Source organism: Amblyomma maculatum, chromosome 9 (genome assembly GCF_055883805.1).
Source record: "Amblyomma maculatum isolate TAMU_Amacu chromosome 9, ASM5588380v1, whole genome shotgun sequence".
In the NCBI taxonomy this organism is placed as follows: domain Eukaryota; kingdom Metazoa; phylum Arthropoda; class Arachnida; order Ixodida; family Ixodidae; genus Amblyomma; species Amblyomma maculatum.
This window is the reverse complement of record NC_139352.1, coordinates 2,078,414-2,101,757: the sequence shown is the minus strand read 5'-3', so window position 1 is coordinate 2,101,757 and position 23,344 is coordinate 2,078,414. Positions and strand designations below refer to the sequence as shown.

Below are 23,344 nucleotides of genomic sequence, written 5' to 3'. Positions count from 1 at the left end.
ACGAGCTGCGCTCAAATTTCGCATTACAAAGTACTGTAATCGTCGTCATTTTTTTGTTTTGAAGCGTAGTCGTCCATTTTCATTGCATATTTACAAAAGTGCTGCGTACAAATATAAGATATACATTTTTGAATTAGTGATAATTTGTACGTCTGGTACCGTGAATTTGTCACTAATTTTCTCTCGTAGTTTGCAGCTGGGTGTACTGATAGGCTGTAGTTGTACTGAGATGTGTCGCAATGCTCCTATTAGAACTAATCCCAGCTTCCATTATCTTTCAGTGGCAGCATTTGTTACCTGATCATAGTCAAAAGAGCATTCAATTATGCCCACCATGCTTCACCCTGTTCAAAACGCGCACTCAAACTTTACCATAGCATAGCCCATGCATACAGGTAATCTGCAGTTTTCCAACCGGAAAATGGGTGTCTGCACTTACATAGCGAGGCCTGGAAGTCCGTTTCAATTAGCTTCCAATTACGCACGAAGCCACCCTTAAAATCTTCCTGTCTATTGCTCATTCACTGTGTGGCAATACCTCTGTCGGCCTATAGGACTGCGCTTCGTGACTCTCGAATGAGCATTTCCCATCACGTGGCGCGGCGAATAGCGATGGGGGAAAAGGGGCTTCACGCATGCTCTTGAACGGACTGCATGGTAACCGTCCGCGCTTTGTACCTTGTAAAATGAGAGAGAGCACACTTAGAGCCAATTATTCTTACTCGGTGCAACTGATGTGATCATCGAGGCCGATCTTATTAGACTTGATTAGATTTGCGCGTGCCCAGACCTGGCCGGGGGACTCAGTGCTTCTAAAACAACGAGAACTGGGCCTAGTTGGTTATACATGCTTTTATTCCATCTTTGACGCGTTGAATTATTTACGAACCTTGTCTGCGTGCAGTTTGTTTCTTTTTGCAGAGAATATGGCTCAACAAAAGCAGCATCAGGGCGTTTTTGTTCTACACTTCGAGTGTCGTGCTTCTTGCCACTTTGTTTTTATTTCACGGCCAGACACACGTAAAGGCTGCGACCATGTGAAATTGTCCTTCACCTCACCACTCGTATTATAACGCGTTTCTCTAGAAAACGCGGGGCCGTCAATCATAGAATAATGTCATATGCCATATCCCCTGCTAGAGGCATATGCCACTATATTATTCGTTGACAACGCCTTTGGAAGATGATGGTCTGCAGATGCCATGTTCGAACGCTGATTGGTCAGCGGTTTACGTGACGTCACGATGAGAGTGTGAAATGGAATGCATCGTCCGGGACGTTTGAATCCTGAGTCAGACACGCCGCCCCAAAGCCACGACGTTCACTGTTAAAGAGCTGTTAACCGAGCTGTTAAAGAGCGGGACTTTGTATCTCCGCCGGGTGATCTTATAATGTGGTAGACTATAAATGTATGCTAACGACTATGTGTGAGATAAAATAGTCAATAATTAAGGGATGTGTGATTAAGCTAGGAGCAAAATGGACATACGCGAAAGAGTATCTTCTGGGGGGAACAGAAAACGGGAGCTTTTAACGCTGATGATTAAGCTAGTAGCAAAATGGACATACGCGAAAGAGTATCTTCTGGGGGGAACAGCAAACGGGAGCTTTTAACGCTGAGGACACTTAAGGCGAACCTTAAGTGTCCTGCAAAATGTTTGAAAGTATTTTTATTCCACACATTCCGCACTGAATTCGCGCACCTCTTTTCTGTAACTTCCTCTTCTCACTTTTGTGGTACCATCGCTCCACATAATTGGTTTCACTAGACGCTGAAAGCATTACCGCTGTGTATCATCCAACCAAGAGACATGGCGAACAATTTTGACATCGTTTTTACACAACGATGCATTCCTTTTCAATACACGCAGTTTGTTTTATATGCATGATTTCAAGTCCCACATAACAACATCTGGCGGAATGATGTAGCATCCACGGAAATTCCAGTTTAACACTTACATGCTACTATTATTTTGCTATACACTCCACCTAATAAACAGAGACGTTATTGAAAAGTTGATATTTTTGAATAAATCGGCATTTACTCGAAGCTACTGGCTTAGGAGAAACCAGCGTTAGCATAAGGCTTGGGTAACGTGGGGATAAGTAGCCAAGGTGGTACATACAGTACTGCCGGAATAGTTTGAGAGGCTCACATACGAAAGTCATCTATTGGATACGATTTGCTTGTTGTATGTGGATGCAGAACTATTGAAGTTCACAGGCTTTCTTTCTTAGCGCGAATTCTGCAGTTTATTGAACCACACCTTCACCACGACTGTGCTTCAGTAGAGGTAACGAAAGAAATGAAAACGCCCGCCAATTTCGAAGTCACTATGTCATGGTTGAATCTGTCGTTGGGGAAATTAATGTAGAGATTTAAAGACATAAATATTCATATAATTTGGTTGTTTCGTTATGGTTGGTCGCAGCGCGGAAAGTACTCCTCACAAGTTAAGAACTTATACAAATATCAAAGCGGTACAGGTCCAAAACAATGATTATCTGGTTAAAAAAATTGACAGGCCGCCAACGTTTGAATCGCGGCGCAGTGAGGCCGGACATTATTATCTGCTTCGTTAGCTGAAACTGGCCCTTGGCCCCAATATGACAATGTGTGTATGCAGTTAGCGTTCTCTTTCCCTGCAGACGTGATAACGAGTCGGTAGATACATATCAGTCACCCAAGAGGTGCAAAAATGAATGAATACTAATTTGATATCGCATGTTCTTAACACATGGCGACCTTCTATGCATTCCCATCATAATTTGGTTTTGTCTTTGTGTATCTTTGTATAAACTAAAGATTTCTTGAAAAAACTATCGAGCTATTGGTAACCGCCATGTGCTCCCGTTCTGGCGTTGTTTTTGATGCTTTGATCAAACTTAATCCTGAAATCTCTACCGCATACTGCCTCATATATCTCATGAGACTGTTTGGCAAGCCCTGAAACATTTAAACGTGTCCGGCATTACATCGCTACGCCATCAACGTTTCGATCAGCTGGCCGCAGACCTCGACGTTCCTGCTTTTTTTTGTTGTTCTTGCAGGCATTGGTAGAACGCTCCCTTTTATTGTTATTATTGTTTCGTTTTTGACAGGGGCACACAGCATAGTCCAGTGAGAATTATTAGGACGCCAGGAGGCGATTTTAGACAGGGAGCTGCTTCGATACGAACCACCGACACTTCTATTGCTCTACACCGATTCATAGAGCAATCTGCTTGAAAGCTAACGTTAATAACACTGCAGGTAGGATCAGCCGTGACGTTTGAATTATCGCTAACGAGGAGAGCTGAACAATGCAGGTGATCCTCTCCCTCTTTTGGTGACTCGATCATGAGGCGTTCGCGATCGCACGCTGTATATGCTCTGCACCGCGTTTTTCTCAACTCGTTATGAGGGAGGAGGAGTGATTATAAGCGTCCAGAATCGGTGCAGTTCCCAGGCAACCTGGCCAAGTGCGTTCGGACCAGTTTCAAGGCTGAGCGGCAGCTGAAGGACTTCGGCCTCGGAGCGTTGTGCGGTCCGTTTGGCCCCGAAGGACTCGACCGAGCTGTAACGGTAGGCACCCCCCCCATAGCACCTTTTCTTCTCCCTTCTTTATTTTTCTACGCCTGTTCTATTTCATGAAACTTTATTGTTGCCTTCGTGTTCTTCGCGCGTGGCCAGCATCGGCTATCGACGTCTTGATTGCCATCGCGCTCCGAGTACACACGCGCCCAGTACTGCCTTATTTTTGTTTTATTCCCTTCGTGATCGCGACAGTGCTAACGAAGGCGAGAAGGATGTTATGCATCCCACCGATGAGTGTGTGCGATGCATACAAGTCTCAAGGGCAGTGCTATTTTTTCTTTGTGGTGTTGATTGATAGGCATCCAAGAGCGCGAGCAGCAGCAAGTTCGGGAGCCTTTGTGCTGGTATTTTAGGCAATCACTGGCGATAATCAGGAGCGTGTTTTGGCACGTCTCCAGACAACTTTCGATTCTACTCGATTTTTGCGGAGAGCAGGGCAAATGTTCTATTTGAAACGTTTTGGAAACTTGGGAAGTCTTAGGAACAGTCAGTCGGGTGATTGACTGTTATTCAGGCGAGATAATACAAAGGGGCCTCGAGAGATCATTTTTAGGTGGATAAGTATCCTTGCTACCTTTTCGATAAGATATGGCCATGAGGGAAAATAACTGATGTTTAGCTGACCGGTATTTAGCAGCTTCAAGAAGCAATACTTGTAATTCTCAGCCCCCCTACTGCATTCGCCAAATGCCTCCCTGGCTCGTAATGAGGCGGCTCGAGAACTGTCGCGCCGGGCTATATAGACCTCCAACCACTTCCTGTAGAGAAACCATGCAGGCAGATTCTTCCCTACAGATACAACGCTCTCCGAAAATCAGAACAAAGCCTGCTTAAACTTCAAAATAACGCCTAATAAAATCCGCAATTATGCAGCTTCTATTCGAAAGGACTCAGATAAATGAAAAAGTTTTGATATCATATCTAAACCATATGATCTGGAACTGCCTACAGTCCCCACCCGCGAGTCATTTCATTCGCGAGTCTGATCACTGTGAGGTTATAAGAGTCAGCCCCGACCCGAGGACAGAGATAAAGCTCCTCCAGCTGGACGAAAACGACGCCACAGCCCAATGGATAGCTTCTGTTGTTTAAGCGGCTTTTCGGATCGCGCTCACTTTTTTCCACTGGCAGCAGTTTCACCGCCACCTCGAATGATGCGGCGTCCGAAGGAAAGTATAGAAGGTCATTTGGGACTCTTCCTATCTCTCATTGTTGGCCCCTTCTCCACGTTACAACTCTTTTCTGATGTTACATAGTTCATCATTCATGCCTTACAGCGAGTAACCGTCTCTAACAAAATGTATTGTTTCTTAACTGAATGCCCCAAGCCCCTTCCATCGTATTCAGGCTGCTTCACGAATACTGCTGCATTTGCTTCCATTCCCGGAAAGACCCTGCGGTCACAAAACTGCTGAGATGACAGGCATACTTGCTGAGACAGAGACCTGACCATGGTTACCGGCCGCATTTCGATGGTGGCGAAATGCAAAATACTCCCGTCTGCTGTGCTATGTCAGTGCAGTTCTCTGTCAGCCACTACTGCGTCTCTGAAAGCAAATCTGCATGTCGGTGATGCAAAACCACTCATGCCACACTGTACTGGAAATTTATTTGCAGTTCATTCATTGCGCATATTCAATACCCGAACCCCCTGCGTTAACGCAACGCTTTGTTCATCCATCTGTGAAAGCGTGTGGGGCGTGCAAGTTTGCTTTAACGGCCTGCCTTAGCTTGATCTATAAGAGTGTTCGCCCTTGGCTGACGCTGACTTCGAAATCTTGCGCGAGCCGGTCAACCGTGCCGAAGGAAACAGTGCGGCGAGAAAGCCCCTCCTAAAAGGAGGAAAACACTCAACCGTAGCGCGGCAGTAACGGCACGTGCAGCGCCGTAAAAACCACTCAAACCGCGCCGAAACCCGAGCAAAAAACCTGCTGCCGTCTTGGTTTTCGCGGTGCGCGCGGCGGATCAGTCGAGCACGAAGGGACCCAGATATTCTGCATTCCATCGCCCTGACGCGAGCAGCGACCTCACCGCCATGCTGTGTGCGCTCCTGGCTCATCGCCCGCGATTCCCGGCATCCGAACGGCAAAGGCGCCGCACCAACGGCATCCGACGTGTTTATATGCATTTGTTCACACTTTAGTTCCTCCGTGTGTCGTTCTCTATAGCTCTGTTTCCCTCTTTGCCTTTTGTATGCATATTTGTTGTCTGCCTTGCTATTTATGTCAGGTCATGTTAGTGCGTTTCACTACAGCCCCGCCCTCTCCCGCCCCCCCCCCCCTCCCCTCCACCCCCGCTTTCCAGGTTCGCCAGAAAATAAGGAGCAATGTTTTATACGAAGGGAGATTGGACAAAGATTGTTTCACACATACAATTCCCAATTTCCCGGATTGCACCTACTAGAGCCGTCTCTCGGCAACCAATAGCGAATATTGCTGCATTTCAGTACCCATAATTTCACTTGTAATTGAGAGGCTGGTTCGATGAGATGTTGCGCAAGCGCTTTCGGTCTTAAGGCTTGCTCTCCCCCTTCATTCCAATATCGGATTTAGAAAGGCCAATAGGGTGTAGCAAACATTCTAAATCTCCGAGCAGTTTCGAATGCTCAAACTTAAACTATTTGTCCAGATTTCTAATACTTTTTCCAGGAGAAAAAGCAACGCTCTGTTGCAGTTTCTAAAATATGAGGATCACTAGGCAATTCTGCTGCTATGAATGTTTTCCTTCCCGCAAGCATCCTGCGTTGTCTTCTGGCATTCGAATGTGCGGAAAAAATAAAAATATATTTCCAGTTTCTGCTTATATTCTTTCGAAATGACAGAGAAAGAGGTGTTGTTTTCTGGTCCATTAAGAATACCTGAAAATTTTATATCCCCAAGTCCTTGACTAATACCCGTGCCGGTGGGCCTCTGCTGCCCGGTTCCGTGCGCTATTTCCAGATCCCAGCTTAACCTAGCCACGGACTTTTGTGTTCCGCCTTTTTCCAGGAAATTTCGCACCAAAAGAAAGCACAGAGAGGGAACAACTAAACAGCAAACCTCTAAAGTAAGCCTGGATGGTCAGGTTAACTGCCCCTGCCATTTTGGCTGGCTTTACGGGGAAACGTTCAGGCTTGTAGCCAGGAAATTAGAAAAAGCGAACGGTTCCTTTTGTTTCTGAATTAAACAAGTGCTGCAAAAAATATTTATCAACAGGCTTCTTGAATGACTTTGTCAGCATCCCCTCCTACGGCGCAGAAAATGGATCGCACCAATCGATGCAGTGATCTGGACCAAGATGGAGCGTGTTTCCTCGACTTCATACGCACACAAAACCCTCTTTTGCGACCACTTTTATTATATTGGATGTATTTTATGTCTACACGCATACTAGCTCCAAAATTATTCTTTGCTTATTTTCTCTCTGCTTGGTTTCGGCAACAAATAATTAATTTATTAAATAAATAAACAGCATAATTTCGATCGGTTGTTTTCCAGAAAATTTCGATTACGTATGGTGTTCTCGCAATACTTTTTTTCGGTAGAATACTTGGTGACGAAGCGGATGGTCAGAGAGCATTTCAAGAAAGACATAACCTTGACATGCAGCTGAAACTGTTTTAATCAGGAAAATTAAAGCGAAACAACTATCTGCTTATTTCCACGCTTTAAAAAAGAACACTTTGAAAACAATTTTCGCACTGATACTTGTTCAAAAAAGACGCACTGAGGCACTGCAAGAGCCCCTTGAGTGTGCGATTGTGCATTGGTTGGTAAGTCACTCAGATTCACGTAATCTAAGCTGGAAGGAATGCCATTCGATGCACCGCTTGTTTTAGCGGTGAAAAAGTCAACTGTGGGTACCTGGAATTGTTGAGAAGCCCTAGAACGAATGAGTTTATGCTAGCCACCTAAAATAACGTATAGTGAAAGCAGAAATATTGTTAAACGTATTTGACCGAACATGTTCAGATGTTTTTAGCGCGTTGACCTTAAATTTTCCGGGCTGACAATTTACTTTTTCCGACAGCATTTAATGGAACAATTAGTATCCACGCCTCTAAGTTCTCTTACCTCCTTCATAATGCGATGACACAAAATTCATTCGTTCACATTTTCTACAGAGCTCTGAAGACGTAATTGCCGGGAGGAATACACGGATTTAGATGTGAAGCAGACCACGTAGGCTAACCCATCCCACAAAATACATGCGAAAACAGAGCTAAACAAAACAAGAAAAAAGGGAAGCAGGATAGGAGGATGAAGTCTGCACGTGAGTCAAATATTCTGGTATTGAAAATGTAAGGACACAAATTAAAAGCGGTAAACAGCAAGTCAGTACTCACGCACGCCGCAGCTCTGACAAAAATGCTAGGAAATTAGCCTCAGATGGAATTTAACAACACATGAGCCAGCTTGTTTAATTTATTGACGGCATGCGGAAAGGTATAGCGCTTTCCAATAAAGAAAAATAAAATGCGGTGGAAGCACATATGAGTTAGGGTTTACTGCAGCTTTATTGAAATAAGTGGGTAGAAAAATTCTAGTTTGCTTTGTAGTCGGCGCTTCCCTTTGGAGTAGCACAGCTATACTATTGATGTAGCCGCTACGAACGTTAAAAATACTGGCTAGTAACAAACTGCGCTGTGCGATTCTGACACTGAACACGATTAGTCTAGTGATTAGATTAAAATCGACTGGCTACTTGTTATGCTACTCGTCCTCTGTGATAGCAGCAGCTTGCGAAAAGCTGACTGAAAAAGTGAAATCGGGTGGGCTTGCCTCTCAGCAGGCCGAGGGGCAAGAAAAAAAAAAAAGAAATATGCTGTCATACCTTGCTAGCGTAAGGTCTTTGTGTTCTTTGTGTGCGTGTTTTTACCGCTACGAAATGATTCCAATTCGAATAGCTTTGCAAAACGGTACAGGGTGTGAATGGGGTGTTTTCGGCCCACTTAAAGATGACTCTTATATGTGCCCTTGGCACAGATCCTTTATATGCCACAGGTCACCATATGTTCCCTGTGTGTGTGGTGTGGTCTGTGAATTTCCTATTTCCTGCGGGTGTTTTTATGTCGGTCAGACGGGGAGGTGTACGCATTAACATTCGATTAAAGGAGGATTTTAACAACCTGTATCTTGATGAGTATTCCCATGTTCGCAAACACTGCAGGGCCTGTGAAAAGAAGAAAAAGAAGAGGCTTCCACTTCTAAATACAGATTTTGTACAGGCATAAGGACTGTAGTGCGTGAGAGGTGTACAAGGCATATGTTGTCAAGAAAAAGACACACGTGTGTGTTAGCAATCCTTCGATTATACTTGATGATTGTGAAGTGCGGTTTCTGGACGCGAGGCTATGACGGAGGCGAACTTATAGCCTCAAGCACGTGTTTTGTGTTCATTCAGTGTCAACTTTCACTTAGTAAATTCAGTTGTCAGTCTGCGCACGTCCTCTCTTTTATTTTCTTCATCTTTCACTTAGTAAATTCAGTTGTCAGTCTGCGCATGTCCTCTCTTTTATTTTCTTCATCTTTCATGTTTTTAGCGCTGTTGGCCTATTCGTGCGGCGTCAGTCTCTCCTTCAGACGCAGAAGCAGTACTTATAGCCACGAGCACTGAGGACAGATCGGCTGAGTAGGGCAGAGTGAAAACCGAGTGGAAATAAGTGTTGAGTGAACAGACCTTCTAGTAATCGTATCTTGTCTACTAAGTTAAGAATACCTAAGAGGACATCTTTTTTTTTCTTTATTTCCGAGGTATACATGAACAACAAATTGTCACACTTAATAAAACACTTCAGCTGCCCTTGTGCTGACGCGTGTGAGGTTAAAATTTCTTCAATTTTACCAGGTCATCCAGAACTTCTGCCCACTGTGGTGGGTCGGGGAGCGCGCAGATACATTCCCGTAGATAAACAGCACTTTCAACAAAATTTTCACGTACACTGCGAATGTTAATATCTTCATGCCTTACTTGCATCCGTGTTTTCCACAAGCTGTGGAGGCCCAGAAGCATTATTAAATCACAGGGTACGTCTTCGTTCTCCACCGGTAAAAACCGGATGCCATAAGCGTTTAGTGGTAGCTCTTTTTTAATTGTTCTTTGTAGCACGTCCCAATGAAATTCCTTTTTCGTGAAGCCAGGTTTTGACGGGTAGAGTGTTCGAGTGCAACTTAAAAAATGTTTTGGCAGCCGGTCGAACTGGCATCCTCTTCACTCGTTTTAAAATATCCTGCCCTGGGCCTCCACGGTAGGGCTCTCGATACAAAGGTGCCGGCAGCATTATTTCCACTAGGTCCTTATACAGGTTTTTCTTGTCATCACTGTACAAATATTCACGGGAAAAACGCACTTCTAACAACTTGTAAGAGAGAACTACCTCGCGCAAATATCCTGTGCACCACGCATGTTTTCACTTGAGGAGACAACAAATCCGGGTAACAGCCTTTGCAGCCGCACTTGCATGACTGTTCTTAAAAAGGTGTCATTTTGGTTGCGAAGAAAAAAAAGCGCGATACCACTTGGCGCAGAAACAAATGAATCAAACCGACTCCTCCGCTTTTTAAAGAAAAAAATAAATTCGTTCGCCTCGTCTTTTCCCAGGTCGAAGTCCAAAGAAAAACCGCAAACACACGATTAATTTTTTGAATGGCAGTTCAAATAACTATCCATAATTCATCATTCTGCCATGCTTGTCTGCTCATTAAAACCTCTTCTGGCATGGTCTAGTTGTGTTGGCGTGATTTGAAAGTACAAAAAAAGGGGGCCTATTTCGGGCGCAAAAAAAAAAAAAAAGCGCTGAAATTTTGAAATGTCTTATCTAAGAGGATATCGAGCAGGCATGCGAAATGAACGCAAAATAGCGATTTTCTTTCTAATGACTGGCTTCATGCTTACCGGAAACTGTATTATGGCTCCGGTGAGTTTACATTTTCGTTTGCTTGCTTTGAGAACATGAAATGAGAGCATGAATTATGAGGGGATTTGCTTGCTCATATAACCACTTCCTATGACGACAACGAGGCATAGAAGTACATATGAGACTTTGAATATAGCTTTTCGTCATAGTCAAGATATATGTCTGGAAAGCAATTGCAATATCAATCATCGCGGAATATCAGAACCGTTGCTAGGCGATCCTGGCATTCTCATTAAACATTTTATATTATGAAAATTTCCCGACCCCCCGATTATAATTCTTGCCTTAAGGGAATAAGAGAACTTAAAAACAACTAACAAAAAAATCTGTTCTATTAGTTTTTCTTTCAGTTATTTTTTCAGCAGATTATTGGTGCACTTGAAATGAATAATGCATGAGAAGCGCTCCTTGTCCGACTCCAAGAAATGTGCCGTAGTGTTCTTTTCGCAGTGTGCTACGAGCACATCCAAACCTTTGTTCCGCGGGCTTTATATTTATGGAAACACAGGTAATTGTTTATATGATCACAATATTTACCATATTTACGGCGTGATAAGAAAATTCTGCTACAACTGTAAAATGCGATTCGCAAAAGCTTGTTTTACTTCTTTTAATACGTCCCATCAACACAATCCCGCAATACACTAAAGTGTCACGGTCATGTTTTGCCCCGAAGCGAACAACCGCGTTTTGCGCTTTTAAATTGAATAACTTGATAAAGCGGCCGGAATATTCACTGGTTACAGTAATATATTGCCCACCCATCTGGTTAGGACTGGTTTTGAATCGGAAGTGTCAGCTGGGTCGATAGAGCAGGTTATCTTTCAACGTTTCAGACCTTGAAGAAGCCTGACAAGTTTGTCTGTAATTTTGAAAGCCATCGCCTGAGTGCTCAACGTTTGCGTTTCGTGCTAGTGAGTTTCCACACGCGTTGATTTCTAATATTTTCAATATCTTTTGGGCCTGCTACAGAAGAAAAGTTCGCGAGTTGTACACTTAGCTCCGGGGGCTGCTCTATTTATAGCGCTTTTTTGTATGAAGGTATATTCATATCTATAGCTCGTGAACTGGTTTCCTTTCGAAATCGAGGTTTCGTAAAGAAGAACATTCTTAATATTCTCTTCAGTGGCATTGTTAGGACCTGAGTGATAATGGACCCCTGTCGTCGCGGCTCTTGTGGTACCAGAACCTTCAAATAAGCCCCCATAGTACATTTGGTGGAAGTTCCGGGTGACGACATCGGTTCTGGAGCTCTGCAGTCGCACTCTCCCGACACCCGCGACGCCAGAAGATGAAAGCAGGCCCCGCTGTCATTTGTGCCTTGGTTCCTTTCGCCAACGGGAGCCGGCTATCTTTAGCCAATAGCTTCAGCGAATAGGAAGAATAGCTCGCATCTTGCAGGCGGGTTAACCTCTAAAGCAAATGTGATACGCGACGAAGCTCATACCACCCCCATTGATCGAAAGAGACATCTGCAATGTTGCCATTTTTGTGGTAACAAAAGACAGCTCTTCGTCGGCAGGAGTTTGAAGCCAGAGGGCACTTGTAGAAAGGCAGGGACGCTGCGCATCTGAGGCTGCGGGACTGGGCGGTGGTGGAAAGCGTCTTGAGTGTCCTAGAGTTACTAGTGTCCGACGAGCGAGCGACCTCTAGCTGAGAGGAGTCGAATGACTCGAATCTCCTAACGGCCAGAAGGCCGGTGCTGACACATCGCCTCCTCCAAATGTTCTCTAGAGATCGTACTTGTTAACAAGAAACGTGACAGTGTGTATTAGCGCCAGCTTTAAAAACTGACGTTGACAGACATCTATCCGCTGTCGAGCATCGACGATGCTCTGGACGGTCTGCAGAGGGCCGAACTCTTCTCTATTAATTTACGTTCCGGATTCTGACATGCAGGTCTCCAAAATAGGCGGCGGGTAGAAGCAAAATCGTCTTTCTCACACAAGACGGCTTCTAATAATTTACATTAGGCCTTTCGGCCTTTGCAATGCTCCGGCTACATTTCACAGTGTGATGGATACCATTTTTCATTGAGTAAGATAGAAGACTAGCCTGTATTACCTCTACCACATCGTCTCTTCTCCTGGCTGACACCGACCTCTACTCCTGAATCACGACTTCACCTGCCACTCCGACGCCAGCTTGCAGTTCAGTTTTAAAAAATGCCGTTTTGTTATTTGTCAACTCATAATATTAGGGCGCATTGTCTTAAAGAAAGGTGCCCCTCAAAGCCAGGCCAGACTTTCTGTTGTAGCTGCCTTTCCCAAGCTTACCGCCTTCAAAAACCTGCGCAGCTTCCTAGGTTTGTGTTCTTATTTTCGTCGTTTTATCCAAAAGTTTGCTTCGATTGCTGGCCCTTTGATGCAACTTCTTCCGGCACTTGCGAATTTTCGCAACAGAGGTGGACCCAGGTATTGGTGGTGTTTGTCATGGTGCGGTACACGTGCAGATCTAGTCTAGCCTAGGCACAACAGAAACAGAGCAAGAACATGTGGTACCAACGACTGTTAATTAAGAGGCAAGACACGCAAAGTACAGGGGTAGTCCAACGTTTCCAGGTCTGCTTCTCAGCAGTATTCTCAGGCAGCAATGACGTCAACAAATCTGATCTGTGGAGGGTAGATGCCTTATTCTAAGCTGAGAATTAATGACAGCTTTAATGGGATCGCAAGTGTAAGAATATGCCGACCAGAAGCGGAACCTAGTTCCTGACCTTTTGACTACCCCCGCACACGCGCGCACGCACGCACGCACGAACGCACACACACTTTCGTAAGCCACAAAAAGAAAAAAAGGTGTCACCTCCTGCAGGCCGTTTTCACCAACTAACTCCGATTTGCATTATAAGGGAGTAAAAAATAGGGTGAAATGTGTTCTTCCGCACTCAGCTTTAGGGACAGGATATGCTGCCCAAGCCCGGTGATAGATTTACTTACACTCGGAACCGAAACTGTGTCCCTCGTCAACAGCTGCGAAGTTCTTGCAATTACAAATCATTTAAAGATGTTTCGGTCTTCTATAATATGCTCAATTCAGGAATTTTGATGCCGCTTTACACATTTAACTGCACCGGGTTACTAATCTTAAGTGGAAATATGTCACCACGGCCAGTAATAAGTATGCCGTGTATTTAGTTGTCGAAATCTACCGCGGTGCTTGAAAAGCCTACCTCACCTCTAAAAGAGTGTGCACTACAGCAGTGGTATTACTTCCTTTTTGCTCCATTTGTGTTAGGAGTGCAACTAGTGTCCCGAGGACAATCGACGTGCATTCTTATTATAGATATTTGGTTTTCTTGCAGCTTTTCGAAGTGCCTGAACAAGTGTCGGAGAAAGCCTCCCCTCCGGCGCTCAAAGCCATGGCGTGTGCTCTGTCCTACTCCGGCGTGAGGCTCTCCCAGATTAAGAGACTAATTGAGGTCAGTGTTAACCTAGCTCGTCCTTCAAGCGCTCACGCATATCGTCATACAAGAAATGCGCAAGAAACGAGAAAGGAACGACCTGTGAGGAATAATTGAAACTTCATGGCTAATCGTACAATTATCTGACCTTGTAGCTTCCCGTGACATATATGGTGGCGTGCTCTTTGAGTCCCAAAATTTCTATATCGCTTTCATTGCTTTATGAATGCGATTAAATGCACAAGCTTGCGTTAGCTGCTCGTTTCATTCATACTGGTGTGGCTGGCTTACTTCCATCCTGTGTGCTATAAAGCGCAGCTTTTCATTCGTTCACAAACTCGCTGTACAGTTTGCGCAATATTTAATACATACGTTAAGCGACGTCAGCGCCACTATTTTACCAGCATCTGACAGCTTCGCACCACCAGTATAGCCATTCCGACAAAAAATCCATAAAGCAGAAAGACGGTGTAGAGGCAGAGTATCCCAGCTGGTGTGTTTATTTGATACCAGGGGAAAATACGTGCAGCATCCTTAAGTAATAAATTTTAACTTCAGTTGTTTAGGGGAAAGCTGAGGATTGTAGTGAAAATGATTTTCACATACTGTCATTACCTAATGTGCTAAATTAATTGTCGATCTTGCTAGGCCAATTTTCATAGCTTCCATATAAAGGAAGATTATAACTAGCACGATGTAGCAAAGAACAGACCCAGCCCTGACGAAATGCGCAATGTCACGTTTCGCGTACCTTTGCTTGGTTTTCGTATAACCCATGGGCCTAAGTACATGCTGGCTTCTTATGATATCATACATGTTGTGGTAATGATCATACAATTATATCAAAACAACCTGGAAAACATATAGAAAACATGGCCATGGCGTACGCACTTTCCTAAATTTTTCGTGTCATTTCCTTGTGCTTGGGCCGTAAGCAGTGATTGGTTTTGACAGCAGTTTCATATTTTGAGGGTCAGAATACTGGCAATAAAATCGTGTACGAAATTTTCCTGAGATTAGGTTTGGTTTATGGGGTTTAATCTCCCGAAGCGACTCAAGCTATGAGAGACGCCTTCTCCCGAGATTAAGACAGAACGTAACTGAACGGAGTTCTTCTGGCGGAAATAAGAGGGTCGTTTGATAAGTGCGGTAAGAAGCAATTAAAGATAGCAAGTTTTCTCAAACGAGTGACTTATTTTTCAAAACAGTGTTCTCCGAGCTCCACACAGTTCTTCTAGCGGTGCTCCAATTTTTTCATACCCTCAGAAAAAAAAGGATGTCTCGAGGCCCTTGAAGTAGTTATTGACGATTGAGATGACCTTTTCATCTGAAAAAGAAATTTCATTCCACCCAGCCGTTTCTTGCAGTTTGGGAAGATGAATAAGTCGCAGTGAGCCAAGCCTAGAACATAGGATGGATGAGGCACCACCTTGTAGCCAAACTCGGGCAATTTCGCTATTGCAACAAGCGATATGTGAGGGGGAGCATTGTAGAGGAGTTTTTTCCGTGCTTACCCAGGTAGTTTAGTGCGCAATTCGGTTTTAAGTTGCTCCAGGAGTGTTGAATAGTATTGTCCTGTTATCGTTTGCTGTTTTGACTAGTCAACAAAGATTATTCCTCTTGAATGCCAAAAGACAGTTGTCATCACTTTTCCGGCTGAACAAAGTCTTTGCATTCTGAAGCCCCTTCATTTGGCCCATCCATTGCTTTGACTGTTGTTTGAATTCTGGGGCGTAGTGATGCACCCAAGTCTCGTCACAAATCGTGGGGATTGCGATCAAGTACCGATAAACGTTGCTTCGAGATGTCGGTCCTCATGCGCATTTTGTCGACCGTCGCAGAACATAACGTGCACAAACCTTCTTCATACGCAATTTCTCGTGAAGAATGTTGTCAACTATCTCTGCTGAGAGGTCTACAACTTCAGCTATCTCACGTACTTTCACTCGGTGGTCTTCCATCTCGATTTCATGAATTTTCGATACCGTTACTGGCGTGGTGACTCCCGCTGGACGCCCAGGACATGCTTCATCTTGCGTCGAATTTCGACCACGTTTAAATTAATTTATCCCGTTCGTTCAGCTTCCTTCGACTAAGCTTTACTTTGCGCAGGCGTTCGCTGTTTTAAATAATAATGTTTCATAAGTGTTCGAAATTCACTTTTTTCGATTTTCGCGGGAATCACCGCTCCTCTCAGGCCTATGGCTCTTGGATAGTTACTATCGGTACATGCCTAGACATGTTCCGATGTCCTATGAAGAGTGTTGCTTGCAAGCCATCTAGAAGAAAACAGAATTGTAGCGCCATCTCTTGCATTTGTACCACATTTATTAGGTTAGTGACGGTTAAAGGGGCTCTGGCCATCCTGTTGTCTTGTGCTTTAATCAAGTTCTGCCATCTATCCTGCTGTATGTTACACTCATTCATATAACCCTCACTGACACGCTCTCATGCTCCCTCTTTCAATTTCTCTCACTCATTCACTTATACACTCCAGTTAACTAAGGATCTGGAGGTGCATCCGGCTTTGTACTGTCTTGAATCAAATTAAAATGTCTTGATTCAATTTTTGCCTACACTTTCAGCGCAAACGTATTTCAATCCAGGCCCGTTTCCCGCTTCTAGCCTTTCACCATGGTATGGTTTACTAGTGTATCAGAGTGAAAACTTTGCAAATATATTTCCAAGATTTTTCTTGCGCTTAGAGCTCTTGCCTCGTCTATATCGTTTTTTGCGTTTTAGCGTTATCTTGTTTCTTTTCAATTCTTCCATGGCCTGCTCGCGTCAATTTTATCCTGTTGATATTGCGTACGCGACTCTCAGGAGCGTAAGTGTGGCAGTTATATTCCATGACATGGCCGCCTTAGACTGAGCCGGGTGTAGAAAAAGCACGAATGCATAGGAACCGCCAGAGAGATCTCAAAAGTAAGCTCACAGACTTTTCCTAACTTGGAACCAATATAGCGACTGCGTCAGGGCGCAAGTGAGCGAGCTGCCGTCCGGAAGCTCACCAGCCCTAAGCTTCTGGAATGTTTCCTAGCGCAAACTGAGAGACGCCGAAGAGACACTCAAAAGAATCATTTAGAGACGACTGCGACTCTACAACAGCTCGCATATTCCGTCTTACTCTGGTCGCGTTTACAACACGCCTGCCTGCGTCTAAATAATGATCACCTTAGTTCTGGCGCCCACCAATTCAGAAAAATGAAGAAACATTAAAGATTGTGGAAATTTAGTGAAAGATTGCTGCAACCGAGGAAACGTAAGACCGCTTCTCGTGAGGTGAGTTTTTTTTTTATTCGACTGTAGGTAGGAGAAGCTATTTCTAATGTACGCGACACGGTTCCTCATCACTTCTTGTTGTATTTTAGCTCGGATTCGTGTGTTGGATCCTCGGAGGTCGTCGTGGTCGTACTTTCAGGGACGTAAAAAGGCGAAGGTTCTCGCCATGTACTGGTACTTCTCCACGCGTGTTATCGAAATAAGCCCCGGGGCATTCGGGAAAGCTGATAGCTCATAGCAGGCTTATATAACGAGAGCCGAATACGTGCGTGCAGGATAAACAGCGTCTGCGTTGTCTTATGTCGTGACTTCAACAAGACGCGTTCTTCGGCTTCCCAGGAAACCGTGGCTCGCAGTAGTGTATGCTAAGAACGTGACGTTGAATTAACAAAAATCAACTGGCCCAGATAGGCTCTGTAGGGCATGTGTAAAGCTAACGGTAAAGAGAAGGTAGAGAAATTCAGGATATTGCTGCAGAACAGCTATTCGGTTTTAATATGTGATTCGGAACCACGGTATCAAGTTTTCATTGAATTTAATATCTAACAAGGCGGAATTTAATGCCTTGGTAGCCGTTTCTTCTCTAGCGAATAATGCATTTGTTGCTCAAAGGTTTCGATCCGAAGTTGATGTCTTTCCCCCGTCACTGTGATTCGAGCTAAATTTTCGCCTATAACCATATATGTTCAAAGGACGCATACTATGATGTAAATGTGCACTCCCTGATTTTACGAGTGGGCCAGACCAGCAGTCGAACTCAATTCTGTCGCTGGGTGGGCTTTGCAGGCATCTTTAATCAGACCTCGCTTTGTTTTGCATCTGCCTCGGTACGAATCTTGCTGCCGATCCTGACAGGGAAATTGTGGAAAAACACGTGTCTAGCACTTCAGTGACCCCAGCCGGTGGCTGCTGGACTGGTTGCATAGTTTAGAGGAGTCGGCAATGTCCGCGTCATGCGAAGCCGCCTGAGTTGACATGAGCGAGACGCCGTCTATAAACGGATAAAAAGAGACTGCTTATCGCTCCTATGGCATTATCTAACGTGGTTGTGTTAAGGCGAGCCCCTAATATAACATTCATAGGATCCGGAGAAATTAGTTGACTCAGATGAAATCTCTGTAGTCATGCAAGCTTTGCGGATTCAAAGGAAGTGGAATAGGATGTAAAAGTACTGAAACATAGTTACGGCTGCTGCGTAACCACCATAGACCTCCGAAAATAATAAACTACGATATAAAGAAGGATTAGGCACGAAGAGACGGTTTTTGCGGTGCTCTTTGGTGCTCCTTTTGTTTTCCAAATACAGGGATTAAGAACAGTTGAAAGACAAATGCAGAATGCCTGAGTAGTCTGTGATCGCTAACGACTTTGCCTTGCTAAGTAACTCAAATTACGAATTAAAAAACCTCATTTATGACCTCATTTAAACCTCATTTGAAGATCGAGGCGCAGGAAGTTGGAAGGGTCATGTCTTCTTCTTCAAAAAAGTATAGAACAGATTTATCACACCGAGTTGAAATGCGGAAGTTAACACAAAGGGTGCAACGTCAATAAGGACGCCAGAGCCATCTATGAAAGCGAACGACTAGTATAGCTTTGTGAGACAGCAGGTAATTACAGTTGGTCAGATAGTGACCTTTATGCCGGAATCAGAGGTCGAAAGGAAGAAATAGGCATGTACAGAACACGTCATGCCACGAGAAGGAAAGATAACCGGTGTTCAGTCAGGGTAACTGGCGGCATTCCACAGACGACAAGCATAGCAGGAAGCGGGTGATAATCAGAGCGGAGGATGAGGATAGAAATTATTGGGAGCTAAGTTGGCCACATCTCCACAGGACACGGTTGCTCTGCAATATTATTTCTCTCTTTCACAGCAGCTCACAGTTTTAAGAGTGTATCAACGATGTTGACAAGATTTTATTGGCTCGAAAAGCACAGGCTAACGACCCTTGGAGTGGTGAAGCCAGGAACGTCCTGCGCAACTTCAATGGTCACACGTAACTCTTTCACCTTTGCATCTATAAAAGGGAGACTCGGAAGGTATTTGTAGTGACAGCTGGGATGAAAGTATTTTTAAACTGTAGTGTTTTCGTGTTGTTTTCTTTAATACTGATACCGGTAGTCGAATACTGATGCCGGCCATTGTTCGCTAAAGGCGGTGTAGGTATGCAGGCAAATGACTGGACTTTCAGTTTACTAGTGAACCTGGCTGTAAGGAGCTGTTATATTATTGTAACTTCGGTTCAGAGCGCTGATTTGAAGCATAACCCTAAGAAGTTAGCAGAATAGTATCCATCAGAGAAACGTTCTGCCCATCTTCAGAATTTGCCCTACTTCCCGCTGTTTGTGGTGATTAAGCGAAGGACGACAAAAAAGAATTTCGACCCAGGCATTGCTTGTGCACTGACAGTGACACGAGAGACCATGCGTGATCGACTCAAAGCTGGAATCAGCGGGCAAGCCAGTCGGGTTGCGGCATATTATTACAATGTACTTCAATACGCCCGCATGCACTTCAACTGAGGCGCACTGGCCACAGCAATATGTCACTTAGATCGGCGCCGAAATATATAGCCGTTTCGATTACGCGCGCACTCCTTCTTTATCGGTGCGCGGCAATTACTGCCGAAAGGCACTCGTTTTTCCCTCTCTTATCACGACCTCAAAACCTCTCCCGGGAACAGTCATAACGGAGAATCGGGGCTCGAAGAAATAGAAAAAGTACGAAACCAAACGTAAGAAGGGCACACAGATCCCAAGCCGCTCGTGCGGAGTTAAATGACCGTTACTAAGTGAAATGGGCTTTTTCCTACGTGCTCAAGTGTAATTCTCTCCGAATAAAAGCATACAGCACTGTTCAATGTGCCGTTTTTGTGCCACACGATTGCAGTTGCGATTGAGATAAATTTCCAGCTACATGATACCCAAAGTGCTGACGCTAAAAGGAACGCCTGATCAATATTTTGAACGTGGCTGAAATTTGCTCTTCGATTTGCTTTGATCTGTCTTTGATAGATGCCTTCAGGGATAACTCTATGGCATTCTCTGCTGTAATATGCCATAACCTCGAATCTCCATTTCCATCTGCTCTCCTTACTATAGTGATCACGTGAATTAATCCGGTATGTCATAGGGGGCAATGATCTTGATAATAACACTTATTTTGCTTCGAAGTAGATGTAGGAGGTCTGAGAGCGTGTTTTGTACGCAATTTTGCAAGAAATGCTAGGATTCCTTTGGATATGTTATATCTTTCCTTTAATTGTGGACCGTAGATGACGTACACATATATGACGTATATGTATATGAGACAGTAATGACGTATACACAATGCCAGGCAGGTATGGACACCAGTTCAGCATGACTTACAATAGTCCTCCAATTTCATAGGAATAAAGGCCATGTAAATGTATCCTTTGAGCATGACTCCTACTGTTACCGTTCTAAGTGTGAATTGTACATCGCGCAAGGATGAGTAGCCATAAGCCAGGGTCTATGCGGGCTAGCCAGTCATCACCGATGATGCCAGCAACGGCAGGGAGGTTTCTGAGGCCGACTCTTCGCATAACAAAACAATTCCTTACCTGTAACTCTAATTGCAACCACATTACACTTCGTTTGACCATTCGCAGCAATATCGCTGACGTGCCTGCTCCCGACTGTATAGAAATCGCTTAAAACGATGGAGGCGAAAAGCAAGGCGCCCGTGTGCTGTGCGATGTCAGTGCACGTTAAAGAACCCCAGGTGGTCGAAATTTCCGGAGTCCTTCACTACGGCGTCTCTCATAGCCTGAGTCGCTTTGGGACGTTAAACACCATAAACCGACCAATAAAAAAATGAAAATTTGAATTCAGTGAAAATTGATATGTTGCCACGGCGGACAAATGCCAGCCGTCTACGTTCCCTTCCACGGCCACTGCACGGTTTTAGACTGTGGCCTCTTACGTAATGTGAAACGTCATTACCGAGGCGAGGGTCGGTGCGACGAAGACTTGTTTGCTCGACGTTTTCTCGGAGCCTGGCTAACGTTAGGCGTGCGTAACAGGTGTGGGCGCCCCCAGACGGAAGCCGTTGTGGCATCCGGAAGCGCCGGAGGCAAGAAAAGAAAACGAAGAAGAATGCGTGAGAATAAGAAATGAAAGGTGCTAGGAGCGAAACGCGTACACATATATAAAATGGCGAAGCATTACGCCCTGGCGAGACAGGCTCAGAGGCTAGGAGGAAGCAAAGTGAGCGGAAGCGAAAGAAAGAAGCAGAAGAAAAAATTAAGGAAGAAGGCCAGCTGTGCAAACAACGACAAAAGTAGTCCTTACTTCTCACCTCCCTGTCTGAGCAGTGCTCCTCATTTTCTCCACTGTCACGTCGGGCTAAACTGTTTTGTTTTATTTCATTTTGTTTCGTAGTTGCTGGTCTGTTTTTCGCCACGTGTCCTGAAACAAAAAATAAATAAAAATAAAACATAAACAAAAGTGAGAGGAGGAAGCTGAGCAAGTTCGTCCTCCGTCTCAGGTTCCGTAGGCTTGCACATTTGGACCCGTAATGGAGCAGACGTTGTCTGATAGCGGCTGCGGCTAGGTGATGCCTTTTTACTATTTTAACTATTACTTTTTAACTATTGCAGATACGTGCCCACTTGTAATTAGTGATTTTCAGCCAGCCGTTAGTAGTAACTATTGCTGGAAGCCATTTTTCAACCACTGAAATGGTTTACATTGTTACCGCGTACGTGGTCGCGCAGAAGAATTACACTTTAGCTGCACGGTTGTAAGAAGATGCGAATCCTGATTGCCCTCTCGCTGCACTTTCACAAGAGTACTCAGTCGTTTTACGAGAACAAGGTCGGTGCACCCTCAACGTCAGAGACGTGTCTCAATTTTGAGCGAAGTGTTTAAACTTGCGTGTTGGCCTCTGTGAACATCAACGCAGAGGCCAGCGTGAGAGAAATTGCTGGTGCATTGGGAGGCAGTTTTCGTTCGTTTGGAGAGTTCTCAGAAAGCAAAACATGTATCCGTACAAGGTATGCCTGCACCAGGCAGTGGAAGGGTCTATTTTCCAGCGCCAGTTCGATTTATGTAACTGGTGCCTATATGAATTGCGAGGAGAGCCCTGAATTTTTAGACAACGTGATGTGGACCGATGAAGCGCACTTCTTCAGAGGTTCCACAGAAAATCTGCACAACGTTATAGGTCGGCCGCCAAGCCACATTGGAACGAGGACCTCAGGTTCAGTGGTCTGCAAATGTATGGTGTGGGATATTTCAAGGACGCATTGTAGTCACCTACCTTATTGACAGGAAATGCACAGAGCGCATCCTAAATAGGTGTAGTCATGAACTTCCGCTTAACGGGCTGAAGTTGATGGGGTTTCAGCGTGACGGATCTCCACCACATTAATTATCTCGTGCTGTGGATGTTTTCGACACGAAAGTTCCCTGGCAGTGGATTGGGCGCGGTGAACCGACTGCTTGACCTCCGAAGCCAGCAGCCTTATCTGCCCAGGAATTTTTCCTATGGGAATAGGTGAAAAATAATGTTTATACGACGCAGCTTGCCAGACTTGATGCCTCGAAACATACAATTTGACAAGTATTCCGCAGTACATAGTTGAGCTTTCTGACCGCGCGCAATGAAAGATCGTTTTTGTGATGTGATGGAAGGACAACTTTTCGAGCACGTGATATAATGCTCTTGTACAAGGACAATGGAAAGAAATATGAACAAAGGAGAGCCCAGGCGCTTCGTTATTCGCATTTCTTTTCATCGCGCTTTTACTTAAGTGGTAGCAGAAATACCTAGATTCTTCCATGATGCCTTATAGGGCCCCAATGTCTTTCTTACTGCCCAGGTAAAAGCGCGATGAAAAAAAGTTTGAACCGCGGAGAGCGCAGGCGTCGCGCTGATCGCGTAATTATTTTCATCGTGATACTACACACAGCGTATTTGCTGACTCAGGGATATTATTTCTTTATTTCAGACGCGCAAATTTTCTGCCGCCTAATAGATTTTTTTTTTCGGGTACTTCAACTGCTGATCTCGCAAATCCAGCTAATAAAACCTCAAAAGAAATAAATACCTGTGCGGCTGATAATCACTCGAGGATTAACATTAGCAAAACTGCAGCAGTCATGTTTCACCCACGTCATAAACATTTTGAACATCTTCTAATTGAATTGAACAATAGCA

At 44.5% G+C, this 23,344-nt stretch overlaps 1 protein-coding gene across 1 annotated transcript; it reads left to right on the top strand.

Annotated features, from left to right (window-relative positions):
• The first annotated feature begins 3,303 nt into the window (after positions 1 to 3,303).
• Positions 3,304 to 22,099, top strand: LOC146178098 (uncharacterized). Its single transcript, XM_084579632.1, has 4 exons — positions 3,304 to 3,309; positions 3,443 to 3,565; positions 13,777 to 13,893; positions 22,088 to 22,099. Exons 1-4 carry the CDS (start codon positions 3,304 to 3,306, stop codon positions 22,097 to 22,099), a joined length of 258 nt encoding a protein of 85 aa, XP_084435758.1.
• The last annotated feature ends 1,245 nt before the right edge of the window (positions 22,100 to 23,344 follow it).